General features: G+C 34.6%; 1 protein-coding gene across 2 annotated transcripts in view; it reads right to left on the bottom strand.

Moving 5' to 3' along the window:
* The window catches only part of LOC150109511 (sushi, von Willebrand factor type A, EGF and pentraxin domain-containing protein 1-like), an 80,667-nt gene that overhangs the window by 53,901 nt on the left and 8,291 nt on the right, over positions 1-18,475 (bottom strand). For both annotated transcript variants that reach the window (XM_090408765.1, XM_090408764.1), the window contains exon 2: positions 10,391-10,472. In XM_090408765.1, coding sequence (XP_090264891.1) covers positions 10,391-10,472 — 82 coding nt within the window. The remainder of the gene's footprint in view (positions 1-10,390; positions 10,473-18,475) is intronic.

Genomic DNA, 18,475 nt, shown 5'->3' on the forward strand with positions numbered 1-18,475 from the left:
CAAACATTTTATTTATTCTAAGTTATTACAAGACATATAAAATAATAGTATAATGATTATGACAACTAAAAAAATAAAGAATATTTTTATTATATTTATATTACGGGAATAAAAGGCGTAGCTGAATTTTTTTATTAATATTTACAATAGATGGCATTTAAAACAAATTAAACCGAAATTAATTTTATTGTTGCTTTGCGTTTGAGTTATTGGGTGCACTCACACACATCTAACTAAAAATAATAATTTTTAGTTAGATGCTGTGTTGCAACATATGGTTTTGCTTGAGTCTAAGCAGCATGGTTAATGTGGGAGAGGGCATGTGATTGATTAGTTAGTGCCGTTTTTATCCCGGTTGTCTCTAATCGCACTAAAGAAATATATTACACATGTTGAGAAAGATATTACACAGACAGCAAATGTCTCTGTACTTTATTCAGTGGTACAATAAAACTATCTGTTTTCCTTGCATCTGCAATATAGTGGCAGTTGGAGAGGGCATGTTGTTTACATGTTGTTTACGTGGGGAGCGAGTTATCACCTCGACTTGAAAGTGGTTAAACTTTATTTTCGTGTGCGATGTATATGCAAAACGTTTTAATTTCTTTTTTGTAAAGTAAAATCAGGGGTGCGAGTGATACGCGAGGGCGAGTTATATTCGAGTAAATACGGTATTTCTGTTTTATTATAAAAAGCAACCATCCTTTTTTTTTTCATCTTTACTTGAGGGGTCGTGGGCCGCAAGAAATTGCTTTGGGAGCCGCCAGTTTGACACCCCTGCTCTAGACTATATTATCTCTCCCCCTTTCCAGAAAAAAAATTGAACTCTAAATCCGAAACTCAGAAAAACTCAGAAAAGCATCCATGTGAAATAGCAAGTCATTCTATCAAGTAGTTTGTTTTATACAGCTGTCTGAAGCGAAAGTGTTGTCTGTATCCCTTGAAATGGATAAAATTGGGTATCGTGCGGTTATAAAATTTTTGTAAAAGAAAATAAGAAGGTTTAACGCTAAAATAAATTCATTTGAAGTTCATAAAAGTTTATGGGCACTCTTCTTCTTCGTTTTCGATAATTAAGAAATGAGCTGCCGAGTTTAAACGTGGCCGTACCAGCCTTGTGACCCACGTGAAGGACGTCCAAAAAGTGTAACAACACCAGAAATCATTGATCAAGTGCACGATATGGTATTGGATGACTAGCGAGTCAAAGTGGGTGAAATTGCTGAGAGTATAGGCATTTCAAAAGAACGTGTAGGATATATTTTGCATGAAGAATTGCAAATGAAAAAGCTTTGCGCAAGATGGGTGCCGCGCTTGCTCACAGCAGATCAAAAATGCACTCGCATGAAAATCTCTGAACAGTGTTTGGAGCGTTTTAACAAGAATAAACCTGATTGTTGAAAGTTTTTCACTTGGTCATATTATAAATTAAGATACGAAGAAATTATATACTTGGTTTAATCCATTATCCAAGTGTAAGCAAAGTCTTATCCATGGTAATAAAACGACGCACAAAATCAGCAAACAAAGTTTGCTGATTTTGTGCTTCGATTTATTACCATGGATAAGACTTGGATTCACCATTACACTCCAGAATCCAAACATCAATGAAAACAGTGGACAGAAGCCGGTTGTTCAACGCCAAAGAAGATAAAGTCGGTTCCATCAGAAGACATAGTCATGGCATCGGTGTTTTTGGATGCTAAAGGTATTTTGTTTATTAATTACCTTGAAAAGGGTAAAACAATAACTGGAAATATTATTCCGATCTTTTGTGTTTTGGCAATGGGAAAATTAAGGGATCTGCACTATGAATTGTTGGAACATCCACCCTATTCCTCAGATTTGGCTCCCTCTGACTTCTATCTCTTCCCAAAACTAAAACTCTTCCTCGATGGTCAGCGTTTTTATTCGAATCAAGAGGTAATTGCAGCTGTAGATGGATATTTTGCTGAGAACCACTACAGGGACGGGATAATGACGCTCAGGAATAAATGTATTAGTCTTAAGGGAGATTATGCTGGAAAAAAAAATTGAAATTAAATTCGTTTTTTCGTTCTTAGGCCGAAAACTTTTCAGACCACTCTCGTATTTAGAGAAGTGCGGGAATCATTGATGCTGAGGAGGAGGAGAAGTCGATATACGAGTACATAGCATGTTTATGCCACGAAAAAGATTGGAAGTTAGAGTAGTTTCCTTTGAAGAAGAATTTCTCTTCTTCAGAGGAAAGGATAAAGAAAGAAAGAAAAAATCTTGTTCAAAGAATGAGCTCTCAAAGTAAGATTGGAAGAAAGGATTTTTTTCACAAGAAATGAGACAGGATTGAGTTTTACTAGCATTAAAATTAACAGGATTATTAGAATCCTTCAAGAATCATTTAAAAATCATAATTTATGGTTGTAGAAATTTATATTCTGAAAGCTTTGGTGATATTTGTGTAGTACAAGTACACTGACAGTACACTGACTCATGTCAAATGAGTCAGTGTACTGTCATCGGATCACTGCACACTCTTCTTTTGGTGGGATTCACAGTAAAGTGGTGAAAATTACTGATGTATAGAAGAAACAGGATAGGTAAAAGAGTGGAGCCTTATGGAATTTCAGAATTAGTGCAAAGTTTGGGGATAAAAATCCACCCAACATCGCATGCACAGCGAGCGAAAGTTGGCAACTTGTTGCGGAAGACAGACGATATGATGGGAATGTACTCAAAAAGACTTTCATGTCATATCGGATCAAATGTCTACGAGATTCGCCAATTTTTCCATGGTATTTGTTCAAAGATGGCGGAGATAGACAAGAAGATCCTCCATTGATCAACACTGTCGAAATCCGTACTGGTAATTGTTTATTAGTTAAAAGGTTTTGAGATAGTGTTGCCAATGGCTCAAAAAACTTTAATGGAAACTTATTATCCAATTTCAGTAAAAATACATCTGACCAGAACGGTAGTTTTATATGCATATACAGATTAGAGAAACAAACGAATCTAAAGGTGCTAAAAATTAGAGTGCCATTAAAAAGTCCAGGCCATCTGTTGGCTCAGAGACGAATTATCCTTTACACTAATTCTCGTCTATCTACTTTGTACGAAAATGTAAAATCTCCTAGAGAACAACACAAATGAGAACACATTTTATGAGTCAACTGCTGAACCAACAAATAAGTTGGTAGGTAAATAAAGATGTGTGTGTGTGTGTGTGTGTGTGTGTGTGTGTGTGTGTGTGTGTGTGTGTGTGTGTGTGTGTGTGTGTGTGTGTGTGTGTGTGTGTGTGTGTGTGTGTGTGTGTGTGTGTGTGTGTGTGTCTTTTCAAAAGAAAGACCGTTATAGTATCTATTCTAACCTTCGAATTGAGGAATCTTTTTGTAGCCCTTTTCACCCCGAAATGACTGATTTTTTTCATCTCATAAGACAGGCCAGAAAATATATGCTGTTAACCAACAGAGCTGAGCCCAGGAATAGGAACTAATAGTTCAATTCCGATGAATTTCATTTGGAAAGTGTCCACTCGGTACTTTGTGACGCTCGTAGCCTATTCGTAAGTGCAAGTGAACCTATCCACGAACAGTTGTAAACCGGTTTCACATTTGTGCACCGGTTCGGGTAGGACTACATAATCCTGAAATGCTGCTCCAGTAACTAAAGATGGAATTTGATGTCTTTTATTTAAGTAAGTGAAGTTATGGCTAAGACATTTGGTCATGAAGGGACGTGAAATCACAAATTAATATTTAGAAATAAAACCGATATTTCGCTTAATAGAGTGAATTTGTTCTTATTTTACATATATACGCAAAGCAAATAATAGAGTAAAAAAAATGTTACCAGGATTCCTGAGTTCAGTACGATCTAATAAATGGCATTATCTTCTTATTATTATTTAACACTTTCATTGCCAAGCTGAAAATTGGAATTTCGTGTGGTGGCCAAATTTTTTTTTATTTTTTTTATTTAGTTAGCGACGTCCACGCGATAACGCGTGATCGGCCGTTTGGTGAGGGCTCGCATCGCGCGATATCGCGTGATTGGTAATGAACGTGTTCATGTAACATCTGTAATACAACTGAAGTTCAGGAATATCTTTCAGAGAGTGTTTCTCTAAGAAAGCTTTCCATACTGATAAAAAGTACTAATCAAATAGGCCAGATACTACGTTCTAGTCAGGGAAGCAATTCGAATAACACCACTTAGAAGTGTTGAGAATGTTAGTAATATTTAATAATAATTATTAGTAGTATGATTACCAATTGCCACGTTGTGTTATTAAAATGCTATGAAACTTTTTTAAGATTCAACGATATACAACAATAAGCATACAGCTGAAATGAAGGTCACCTGACTCTACTAGTGAACCCAGATTTTCTCGAGTAGTAATTATTAACATAACTTTTATGTTCTTCAGATGATGTGTTTGCTATCTTGCTCAGTACTGATTTCATAAAGTTAACACAAGAAGCAGCAAACTTCTTGATTAACTTTAAAACATGTCGTTTAAAGTCGAATTGGTAATATACGTTGAAGCAGGTTCTTAGAATTCCGTAATCTTGAAAGTTGTTATGTTTCTCATGATTTAGATTACACGCAGTGGATCCGAGTCTTAAGAAAAATGCGGTATACGTCCTCGAATTCATTACCACAATATCATCTAATCTCCCTTTTAAGATTTTATGCTTTTTAGGCTTTTTATTAAATATTAATAAATCCAACATTTCCTGCAATACTAATAAAATCTTGAAATCTTAAAATCTTGATTAATCGGTCAACTGAAAAACTCAAGACGATTCGTAACTGAATTAACTTACTGGCCAAATGACAACAAACGAAAAACTGTTATTTAAGCAGAAGAATGTTGTTGTAATAACCACATTCCTTAAAAGTAATCATTCTATTAATTTAAAATAATAATGATTACACTGTCAACCTGAAATCTTTTATAGTTGTTTGGGAGGAAATGGGTCATAGTGAAGCGATGTTACTACGGCGATAAATAAAAATAAAAAACCACCACCGTGTCCCAAGAGTCAAGTAGACAGAACGGCAGGGATGATTTATGGTGTAAAACGGATAAAGAAGGAGCCATCAGTGGCGCCATCCATTTCCTAAGCTGGACCAAGAATGTCAATTTCCCAGCGTCACGTGGTTTTGTGACGTTAGAGATTCAAGGCTCTATCAATACGCAAGGTCAGCGAAACACAATATGTGACATAATTTGTGTCCTTTTTTTAGGTCGATGATGTCAACCAGGAGGAAGGAGACAGGAGTAGTGTGGGGAGAGGGTTTCGCTGGGATATAAAAAAAGAAGAGAGGAGGATTGGTCAGGACAATATAGTTTGGTCTTTAATTATAAAGTATAATATGGTTATTATACTTTGTATAATTAAACTTCCTTCTGGATGAAATATAATGAAATTTGCATTTAGAATCACACTTTTTCAGTGGAAAAATTTGGCAAAACTCTGAAAGTATATAGAATAAGATGAATTAATTAATTTTATGCCATTCGCGCCCTCGAAAAGCCAAAAATCCCATAGTACATTTGTATTATTGGTGGGTTTGATTTAGTTTAGTTTAGTTTGAATTACGGTTTAAGAAAGTAAGTCTATGAGTCCAGTATATTACGTTTGTTAATTATGTGTTCTCCAGATAGGTTTTCTGTTGTGCTGGTGCAGAAAATCAGATTTTGAGAAGGAAAATCCATTCTAGTGTTTCAGTACGATTTTTAAGACCGGCGAGACCAACTGGCTTATATTTTAAAACTTTTACAAAAAAATAACATTCCCTTAATTTTTTTTTTTTAGTTTTTCATATCCTAAATAAGATTCGAATCCAGGTCTTTCCGATCAGAAGACAAGTTTTTTTCAATTGCGCTACAAAAAAAAAAAAAAAAGTTTCTACATTTTCTTGTAATTGAATTTGGATCCAATATCTATGTTATTAACAATGAAACTGACTTCCTCGAGTTTTTCATGAACATTAATACCAAGTTTATCAATATTTGTTCATAATGTGAATATCAAATTATTCAATTATAATTAAATTAATTATGGAGAGAAATTTCTTGGAAAGAAATTATAAGAAATTAAAGGGTATTGTAATTTTTTTCATAATTTGTGATACGTTTTAAATGGTTGAAAATATTTCTACATAAATTATGTTATTTATTACTTTCTGGAGATTTTTAGTGAACTAGTATTGCATTCATAAAGAATTATTCAAGTAACTTTTTTTTCTTTTTTTTATATTCTTGATGAGATTGTATACGATCTCTCATTGAGAACTAAGTGGACATACTTTAACTACAAAAAAACCTGCTGATTACTTTTCTTGTTTGTAAAATACATTCATATCTGTTCTAATTAAAATATTCTAAATGTATTGTAATAAAAACACCTATATATTATGTAATTATGTTAAATATGCTTCTTATTATGTTTAAATATTCATTTATAGCATTTTACTCTCGGTAGTTCTATTAACAGCACTGTGTCTGCTATAATTTACATGGGTTGGATACATGTAAATCAAAGTGAAACCAAGTAGCGACAGATGCTGCGATAGCTCCTAATGAGTGCTAACAATGTCGAAATGTTTAAGAGGTGTAATTAATCACACCACCTGTGTAGTAGAATATATTTAGATTGTTGAAGATGCATGAAAATCACGAGTCTGTGAAAGCATCTTTCTTCCTGGTGTTTCGAGTTCCTAGTAGAGTCGTTGTCATCGCTACGGAGAAGAGTGTCCGGTTACGTCAGCTACGGCAAGTGGAACCTTTGGTACATTTATCTCCGAAAGGGCTAAATTTGGTAACGTGCGAACAGGGAGCCTGACCTCCCACGCAGAAACCTTCTTAAAAACACTTGACAACCTGCTGACAATGAAAAGCAGTGGCAAACTCTGGGACTTTGCTCACTGACGACTGACGGACGGTCACTGTTGGCGCGCGAACGTTGAGTCGCCACTTCATGGTGTTTATTTACCAAAGGAGTACGTTTAGTTTGGTGCATGTGTCCACCGAGTCAGCAGTAATTGGGGGATAAGTACTCCCCGGATCACGTAATCGTATAAACAGGGGGGACTGTGTTTGCCCTCGTGATGCATTCTTGTGTAGTGTTTCTAGGAAAAGAGACTAAGTGTTTTTCCTTGATGGAATGTTCATTCCGAAATAGATGTTGCGAATAAAAGCACTTGAAAGACCAGTAGTTGATGGGAGTGGACGATGACACTTGTACGACAATTCCCCCCTCCCATGTTCCCTACAAAATAAATGTTTACAAAAAAAAAAAACAAAAGCGGGGGAAAGAAACGAAAACATAAAAAGAAAAGAACGAAAACATTCCTCGTGAGTTTACATACAGTACATAACAGCAGTGGTCTTGGAGATAAAATCTTCCGAAATTTCACCAAAAATGCTAACCACATGTTGCGTCTGTAATTTCAAGGAAAAATGAATAATCGCTCATTTATCACATGTGGCAAGAATAATTAACTTTATAAATGGGTTCTTAAACAGATTTAAATATGAGCAATTCTCTAGACACGTCTGATAGCTCTGCAATCTACAAAATAGAAATCTGTTTTGAGAAATTTAACAAAAATTGTTGAGTTGTATTCATAGCTGGCGCTCTGCTCTGTTGCCGTGGTAACAGGGCAAAGTTTAGCTTGCTTACAATTCACTCTACGCGCGATAAATGTAATTAAATGATATTGTTTTTAATATTTATTTATTTATTTAAATTATCTAAAGTATATATTTAAAAGGTATGTTTTTAAACTGCGGCCGTCATGAAATTATATATATATATATATATATCTTTTCAAATCCTTTTGCCAAATTTTGTCACTGAAAACGTTTTGAATGAAGCAAAATTGAGACCATTGAACCAATCTCGGTGCCGACCTGAAATATCAAATTTCTTAAATCGCATTCGACCCAAGCGAGTTATCACTCTGCACCAGTTAGTCTCTAACTCAATAAAACCAAAATTCGGTGGCTAGATAAAGTTTTTCTGAAGATCCCAAATACCAAATTTTAACAAAAATCCGTCCACCCAGTACATAATGATTTATTGTGTAATAAACGAATGGACAAAACTGATCTGATACACATGCTAAACTGCATTTTTATGAACACACCTCAAACATCTGTAAAATGCTCTGGTAAACTTCCAAAAAATCACTTTTATCATAATTTTAGGTCAGAAGCCACAATTTTTGAACATTTTTTTTTAAATGGTATAGTGACTGGTTTCCTTTTGAACCAATCTTCTTCATAAAGAAATAAGCTTCCACTAAGTTATGTATGAAAACCTTTGAGATCAATATTTGACAACAACCCCGTTTGATAAAGTTTAAATTGTAGTCTCAAATATAGAATGGCTTATCCTTTATTTCCATGGCAAAGAGATACTGCAAATCTTCTTCACCTTCATTAATAATGGTAATCATTAGAATCATCTGCCAATTATTCTTTCGCGTCCTTATCATGAGGAACTCATCGAAATATTTATTAAATATTTATAGAATGTAGTAGCCTAAAAAAGCTATTTCTATAAATATTACTTACTCTGGCAAACAATGTTTGCCCTTCAGCTACATTTGTTACTTCCTGTAACAAAAATTTAAGATTTTTAGCTGACTTCCTCTTCTAGCTGCTTTAATAGCCATCTAAATAAACGTCGGAGTGGCGGTCGTATCCTCTTATCAAATTACTCTTTGGAGGCGACAAACTTCTTGGTCCACCAGAGGAACTCAACAAGAGTTAAACACTGAGATGAAGTATAACTAGAAAGATAATTAAAAACTGAACCTTGTGTGTCGGAAGTCAAACTTTTATTTGCCTTTAACTTTCTTAAACCTGAATTTTTATCGAGCCAAACTATACTAACGGTAGGCATATTTAGTGACAAAAATATTGACTTGTTGCTAACACATGATGATGACAATGATTCCTGCTTTCCTTTCAAAATCAACTGACATAGTCTTCAGGAGAATGTGACAGAGTCTTTCTTATATGAGAACTCAATTTGTTGAAAAAAAAAAAAGGATGGTGTGTGATAATCATATTTTAATTACATTTTAGTACTTCCTTCTACAATATGAGAACCACCCCTATTATTTTATTTATTTATTTTATTATTATTTTTTGTTGTTGTTGTTGTTCAATATATCCCGTCTTTTTTAGTGGGCTGAGTGGCCTGTCATGACCAAGTAGCTGGCTTCTTTGCTACCTCAGCTCTATCTGCATTGTCTTGTATAACTGTAAATTTCATGTGTTTTTCTGATTATTTAACTCTAGTCTGGTAGGACAGTCTTTGTTGAACTTGAGTAAATCACATCTTCAAGTTATTTCAATTTAGATTAAAATTGCAGCTCCTCTCTGCGATATTATTTGACAAAACATTCGATATTTAAACGCGAATTCGTTTTCACTAGATATAATGATTGAAATTTGCTTTTTTAGGATCTCCACCTAAAATTGCCGCGTCATCTTGATTTTAATGTAAATCGTGGGCCATTTTGGAACAAAATTTTATTACAAATAGCAATAAAGAATTTTTAATATATTATTATTCAAAAATGGAATCACTTGCTGTACTCAAAAATGAATTTACCATGTGAGAATGCTATTGAAATTTTATGATGGTTTCATTTGCATTCTTGTAAAAAATAAAATAAATAAAAATAAAAAAAAACGTTAATTTGATATCATTTGTCAATTACTATGTTTTTTACTAGAAAACAGGGTAATTTTACTGAACGATTTTTGTTCATTGTGTATTATACGGCAAAAATAGTTTTCAGAGATATTTCGATGCTATCATGGATAAAATTTTGAACTGTCATGTTCATTACGGATTATGCTGGCGAGAGAGAGAGAGAGAGAGAGCTATTCATGGAAGTCCTTAGTGTTGAAACAACGAACGATTAATTATACCATCGATTCAAATTACCAAAATGAACTATGCGGTCTTTCACGATACTCACAAGCGTTCCCACTTCTAATACGGCAAACATGAAAAGACAAACACCCCCACATCGCTAGCAAGGTTAGGGTGGTGAACTGACAAACAATATGCTATGAATGCATATGCAAGTGTGGGTGGAAGTCAAAGTACTCTAATAGTCATAAGAAAACATTAGCGACCTCAAAGAAGCCAAAAGGAGATGGTTTACTGTCATATACAATTATACGGCCACGTTTGAAATGCATCCTGCCCTTCACAAGTCATAAAAATTCTAACTCTTTTAGGCATTCATAAGAGCGGTTCTTTAAAATTATCGCCCACTTACTTTAGCTGTGGAGTTTTATCGCCTTTACAAATGTAATCAAATTTTATTATTAAATATGTTGCTAATTATTACTTTACTGAGATTCAAAATAACTCACCTATGAGTGTACGTACTCCATGGTTGCCTAGAGACGGTAATTGTCGTGCATGTTACTGTGGAAATAACAGCAAATCCAACTGCTAGAGAAAATATAATAACAACAAAAAATACGTAATTGGATTTACTTATAGTACAAGGAACAGGTCTTGCTTAGATTAGCTCCTATAAAAATCATTTTAAGTTTATCTATTACAAGTAGTTCTTCAAAGCAAATAAAACTGACAATTTCGTATAAATGTATGTAACACAAACAACCTGATATACAACATGAAACCACCGAGGATACACTATTTTTCAAATAGACTTCATATTTCAATATTGGACAGAATGTTTGTTAAACGTTTCTGGATATCTTATTCGTAGCTGGTTCTTAGCCATTCAGTCATGGAGTAGCAACAGTTTTCTCGTCCGCATCTAAGATTTTGGAGTCTTGTGCTTCTTTCCTTACGCTGCTTGGTCTTTTTTTGTTTCCTTGCTGGAAACTTGCCCAACAAACGCAGTATAAAGAATGAAGAAAAAGGCAACAGAAAGGGGAAAAAAACTGCAGGTCTCCAAATCAAGTTATTCTGATTTGTGTAGTGGTAATAAGAAAACAAAAGATTCAGGCTTGTCTTAATTATTGAAGAGATGGTACATGAAAGCATGAGACCTTTTGGCCGACCTGCCTGTATGCAGAATGAAAAACCCGAGTTTGCTACCTCCGTATGAGATCGGCTAAGTCACCCTCAATTCAAAAAGCCCATATAAATATTCCTCTTATTACAACGAGAATCGAACTCAAGTCTTTTTTTTTTTTTCAATCGAAGGGCTCAACGTCCCGTTGTTCTGCCAATTGCGCTTCCGAGGCATTAATCCATGAATTTAAGGAAATGTAAGTATTTTCATGGTATTTCTAATGATTCGTGTTATGTATCGTTCTACTAGAATAGCAGTCTCCTTCATAAGTGTTTAATTTAGTTTTCCAGATTCGATGGAATTTAAGCTATAATTACACTTCGCTCAGTGTTTACATTAAGCATAGTTGTCTGGTAAGCTTCATGGTCTTCATCATGTGCACTTCCTTCCTAAAACTCTTTTTTGACACACGGCTTATATTTGATTAATTGCTCTATTTAGCAAGCTGGACATATATTAGCTTACTAATCCATCATGCTGATAACATCACAAAATATACAAAACATTTTTTTCACTCTGAATTTTACTGCATGCACAGTGTTTCTTGAAATATTTGTATCACATTTTAAAAAGTAGGTTAGTTGCGCCCAGAGAATGTTATTAATGACCAAGGAAAGGACAATATTTATTCAAGTGCATTCCACGTTTTTTCATTCGACGGGAAGACCAGATAAATATTGTATGGGTACTAAGTTTACTAGAACTCTTATAAATTATAAATTTGTAGCATACTGTAACCAATTTATTTAAATCCGTATTTGAACTTAATGGTTTCTTACTAATTAAGCCTGTTTTTTTTTCTATGGAAGAAGAGTGTGGGAGTCAATTATCCAAAATTACTCATATCATAGATCCAATTAAAGCGTCTTCTATTCCTCAGATAGACGCAAAGCATATCATATTTGTTAGCCTCTTTCTTTTCCTCATTCATTTGACTGATGAAATGGAATCCAGTGGATGTGACAGTATCTGCTGGGATGTCTATTTAAACTTTAGAAGAGTTTCATCACCTCTTAAGTGACGACGTTGAATTACATGAAATATGACAGCAAATCGGAAGGTTTCAGATATCTTTAAATCCACACACACACGCACGAATGGATGTGGAATGCCTTCTAGTTCACTGCCCATTGAGCTGTTGAGCTGTGTCACGAAATTTAATAAAATAAATTTAATATTCAAGAGACGGCTGCTAAGTAATGCAAACATATTGGATTGTTGATCATATTACAGAATAAAAATGCGCGAAGTGTGTAATTGTATACCATAGCTGTCAATCAGCAAACACATTTCTAAGATATTTGATCAACTTAATAACATAGCTCTTGCTTAATGATTGCCATTCAAATAACTTACCTTTCAAGGTCGTGTTTTTGGAAATGAATAGATGAACTTGTTGTGTATATATAGTACACATAAGTGATGATCTACAAGTGCCAGATGGAAAAAATGCAATGTTATTCAAGAAATTAGAGAAATGAGAATATTCAGGCCTGAATTCTTAGCCTAAACTGTGCTGAGTGTTTTTTCAACTAAGAAATAAAGCATGAGGATTCAGATGAGAATTGACAACTTTTGTATTAAAATCAGTTCTGCTTCGAAATCGACACAGACTCTATTACGCAGAGCCCACTAAATGCTGACTACGAACAAAGATTTCTCATTTACGAAAATGTTTAGTTGTTGCCAACTGATGTATTCGGAAGAGCAATCTGAATTCGAATCCTATCATGAAAGCCAGTAACATTTTTCCTAAACCTTTATAAGGGAAGTTGAATTAACAGATGGAAAAATTGAATACTGAAAACTTGGATTTTTCTATCTATGAAGCATGCAAACTGACTGATGAACCACAGAACTGAGAGAGATATTACACTCATTCACGATCTTCGGTTAATTGGAATTAATTAAGTACATATCTGTTTTATATAAATGCTACAAAATGAAGGAAATTTTGTGTCAAAACACATATTTAATATGTAGTGTTAAGGTCAGGGACCATGCACAAGATGGCGGTAGTTGTCTGTCGCACTCTCTTTCCCGGGTGGCAATTAAATCACTAAGTGTAAGGCCAGCTATTCTATGATTTGCCAAAGGTGGAAGCTAGCTGCCCACTGGTCTTCAAAAGTTTGTTTAGAGTTAAAACGACCTCGCCTATTCTCTTTGAAGAAAAAAAATGGTAAGTGGATTTTTTAACACGTGTTTATGAAGAATATCAAAATACTTCATTGAACATACAAATGTTTGCTTCCAATGACGTAAAAGTCATGAGGCAATCATTGTTCACGAAGCATTGGATCAACATGCTTGACAATTGCGTCGAAATCGCAATTTTCATTTTCCAGTAGCTACAGAGACCAATTGCTATTTATAACATATCTCCCCTCTCCCCTAACAGACTGTTGATCTTCTCGATAAATTTTCTGTTGAGAAGAAAATGTATCTTGAGAATTTTGAGGACATTCTTGTAGGCAGGCCGTCGCAGCTATGTTATAGAATTCAGATGCATACGAGTATAGTGTCACTTTCATTAGTTAAAATACACGCGCTGATAGTAGGTTTTTTGGAAGATATATATTTTTCATATTGAATTATAGTTAAAATCCCTTGCTTATTGGCATAACTAATTCTGATCTTATAAAAAAGAGTAAAAATAAAAATAAAAACTAAAGCAATACCAACATGCTTTGTTTATATTAGTAATCCATTCTGAAGAGTGTAAAATATAATAAAGAAATTCTTAGGAAAAAACCTAGTCTCTCATATTTTTGTAGTAATGCCAAAGATTTAGAAAGCTAACATTTATAATGTTCTTTTTGTAATCAAGAAATCAAGATCACGTGACCATTAATGTCATTTTCTGCATTTATGATAGCTGCTAATCTTTAATGTTAAAGGCTGTTAAATATGAAATAATTTGGTATCAAATTAGGAAATTGCCTACATGATACCATAAATTATGAAAAATTCATATCACGAATGTGACTTAGGCCGTGCATTTAATCATTGAAGAAAGGCCTGAAGCCTGAATGATTGGTATGAGAATGGCATTGCGGCTTTCGTCACTGAAGTCAAATCAACGAACCTTGGGGGAATGTTTTAATTGGACACTATCTTATCATGTACACCGACTACTTTAGCATTTGTTGTGACATTTTCTGTTAACTGAAGAGCTTAAAACAAGGTGGATAAACGGTCTGCATTATGAATTGAGTACACGATTTTTTATGAACGATGAGAAGAGTTATGGGGGTTGCATTCCCAGTTTAATAATAACGGTTTGTAAAACCCCTTTCTTGTTTTCAAAGCATGCTTAGTGACGAAAAGAAATATATTTCTAAAGTGTCCGTGTTGTTGTTCACGAAGTCCATTTATATTGTCAAGAAAAAAAAGTCAGCTTGCTTTTAGAAAGTCTTCTTCTACATGTAATAAACACACATAATCTACAGAACATTATGCTTGTCTCATAACCGCTTAGTTGGTATACTGGATGAATGATTAGTAACCCCTTATAAACTAAAGAAGTTATTGTTTTTATTACAAAAAAAAAACTGTAGAAATATCTATAACTTACACGAAATTCAACTACAGTCTTTTCGGGAACTTTTATCAACCGCATTTTGATTGCCAACAACTACACGAATCGCTTGAAACCTGTTTCAATAAGTAGTTTGCTATCTTAAATCTAAAACAGCCAACTAAACAAGTAACGAAAGAGTTACACCCATTTTTAACAGTAACACAGTAATATTCAGAACTGCCGCATACAAGTCTTTTTGAGGGGAACCAAACCTATGATAACATTGAATTCTTTCACCTGTACAAACATGAAAACAAGAAAAAAACGACTAAAATGAGTAATTAGAAAAAGAGAACTGATATCTACTCGCTCCATATATTAATCACAAGCATCTCAGTGGAACTCATTGAAGTGCTTCTGCTTGCATACAACATACCGAAGATAAAATCACGAAGGTTTTAACAGAAGTTAATGACTGGGGTGGAGAAAAGGGATAGACGGCTCAAAAAATAAGATCGTAAAAATCTTCGGCTTTCTTTTTTCTCAGGGTTACACCTTGTGTAATAAAATGTCTCCGAACAAGTCGGGCACATAAATTACAACCCAATAACATCTATTAACAAAGAAGAAAACCGGTTTTTGCCTCCAACCCGACCCTTTCTTGTCACGTAAGGCGTAATTAGAATAAGAAGTGATTGTCCTTTGAAAAGGAAGGATGTTTTCTTTCTAAGATCAAGAATGTGTTAGGTCTAAGTAGCTTAGCAACAGTTTCTACGAAATATACTTTCAGGATATTACTAGATATCCTGAAAGTACACACACACACACACACACACACACACACACACACACACACACACACACACACACACACACACACACACACACACACACACACACACACAAAATGGGTACCCAAAAATAACAGGAATCTGAAGTTAGCGCTCGCGCATTTTCTAGTTACGGATGATACCGCTAAGAATCGTGAGTGTACAGTTTTCCGCACCACTTTGGCAAGTGGCTTCATCCTTTGTGAACTGGTTCATAGTTCTGGCTACTTTTTTTATTAGTGTTTACAAGCAAATTTGGCGATTTTGCGATGGCTGACCACAAGGAACAGAGAGTATGCGTGAAATTTTGTTTTCTTTTGGGTAAAGCTGCAGCTGAAACTATTGTTATGTTTCGGCAAGCCTTTAAGGACGACACTTTAGGTAAAACGCAGGTCTACGAGAGGTTTCTCGTTTCGAAAATGGGAACATCAACCACCATCTGGCCGACCTTCGACAAGCAGAAATGAATCAAACGTCGAAAAGGTTTGCCAGGCAAATCAATGAAGATCGTCGAAAGACCATGAGAGAGAGACACAAGCTCCATGTCTCCAAGTTGACATGGAACTTGTGCCAGAGAATTTTAACAGAAGATTTGCAAATGAAACGTGTGTTCGCTAAATTTGTGCTTCGTTTGTTCAAAGGAGATCCAAAAAAAAAAAACGTGTGAATGTTTGCCACCCGATCTCTCTCCATGTGACTTTTTTTATTCCCACGGATAAAGAAAACCATGAAAGGGCAGCAATTCGTTGATAAGGACGTGAAAGAAAAGTCTCTGGAGGCCATAAACACTATTCCAGTTAAATAGTTCCAGAACTATTTCCAGCAGTGGAAAAAACGTTGAGACAAGTACATCGACACACATGGAAAGTACTTTGAAGGAGATTAGAATATGGTATTATAAACTTTAATAAAATGTAAACAAAAATAATAATAATCCGGTTATTTTTCGTACCCCCCCCCCTTCGTGTATGTATGTATGTACGTATACACACACACATTTCTGAGTGGCATCTCAATCTGATGTCTTTCCAGAGGTAGACGATCCCATAGGAAAATAAAAATAACAGAAAAACAACTTGCCACATTACATTCGTTTTCTTATACGTTTGAAGATAAACAATCCGTAAACCGCTAATTCTAATCAAGTTCTGCTAACCGTGAATCTAACAAAGAACACTTTGTCTTCGATGAAGCGCGATCATATTGCTTGCTTTTCAAGTTAATGATATTGCACTAATGCTACACAGTATTTTGCGACACATCTGATTACAAGAAATGACAATCCTACGCACATGAATGGGGAAAATGCGCGTAGGATTTTCATTCCTTGTAATCAAAATGCAACGTAATACCGTATAGCATTAGTGTATTATCATGAATCACTTGTCTACGGAATCTTATCCTAAATTTCAAGCTACCAAATAATACCGATGAAAAACATCTGTTTAGTAGAATACAGATGGGAAAGGAATAAGGAGAACCATAATTAAACTCAAGTCTAAAGTAACAAGAAAGTGGGTAGGGAAATACGTAACTATAGAAAATCTTTTTAAAAATAAGGCAATTGTAAAATTATTGGGAAAACAACTCATAGATTTCCAGGCCACACATATGCACATAACAGTACCATGTGGGGTGCGGGAATGGTACTGGGTTCAATGATTTTCTCATTCTACGTTTGCGAACAGCTCTCTCTCTCTCTCTCTCTCCCTTTGTGTTGTGGATTGTGATACGCAGCATAGTGCCAATACTCGTACGTCCTCTCAACACTGTCAGGTTTTTATAATATATATATATATATATATATATATATAGATATAGATATAGATATATATAGAGAGAGAGAGGGAGAGAGAGATTTTTTGTATATACTTCTCTATTGTAAACTTCTGATATGACAAAACGGTTATCCCATTTTTAGAGTGATTTCACGCTAACTTGATGGTAAATGCCTACACGAGTAGGGCAGGTAGATAGCTGAAATTTGCTGTCATTTCTTTTGAATGAGTAACTAATGGAAAATACACATGTAGGAAGGTCGTTTCGTAGAGTGGTGTGGCTGGGAAATGAATGAGGAGCAGCTGTTGTCATTACAGTGGAGTTTCAAGTTAGAGTGAAAATTTTGGATAGGGAATGGCTGCTGATGAAGTTTGAATAAGTTTAGAGAAGAATCACAAAAGTATAGATTAAAGCTCAAATAAATAATATCAGGAGAGGCTTGTGTAAAAACAAGTAGGTAGAAAGAGAGAGAGAGAGTTAATCAGTTTGATTGATCTCAGTTAAATACTCTACGATGTTTAAGAGTTTTTTAACGATCTTTCCAAACATAATAACAGTGTTTAATAGTTTAGTATTTTGTAGAGAGAGAGAAACAAATAATGATAGAGTAAGTAGTTCTAGTTAAAATGCAATCTAGAACATAAGATTCAGTTTTCTTGGGTGCTGGGAGGTCTGTGTGAGTTACATTTGATATCTATGAGCCTTATATATAATTATACTTACCAGAACCTCTAGAGTATTGTGGTAAATATCTTCTTGACTGAGGCGTTGAATTCTATCTAAAATAAAGTCAAGTAGAGTAGTTTCCTGTAAAGGAGATATTAATCAGTAATTTTGGAAGGACTGAAGACCTTGGGATTATCTTTCTCCTGATTGGAGAATGGTGTGGTGATCGTCGTTGAAGGTTATAGAAAATATTCTTAATATCTTATTGGCTTCCACATCGTAGTATTTCTTAAATAACAAAGATATAATATCATCAACAAGGATATGAATGGGATTTGCAGTGAAAAGGAATTTCTGATGTAAGAAGGAAGCAAACAAAAATGCAAAGCCTTGAGGTGTGTTTCTATTGGTAAAGTTAGAGGAGGAAAAAAAGTCACCCACTTCCACATGCACGGATTATTTAGGAATCAAAATATATAATTGATAAAATAATATAATCTTTTTTTTCGCATTTTGCTGAAATATCTCCAGCATCTTCAAATACTAATTAACATTAATTATATGGGAATTAAACACACACAGTGGCTGGGTCGAGTTAATTTGTGTTAAATTA

This window comes from Typopeltis vanoorti, chromosome 2 (genome assembly GCF_054136105.1).
Source record: "Typopeltis vanoorti isolate ZY-2024b chromosome 2, IOZ_Tvanoo_1.0, whole genome shotgun sequence".
NCBI lineage: Eukaryota > Metazoa > Arthropoda > Arachnida > Uropygi > Thelyphonidae > Typopeltis > Typopeltis vanoorti.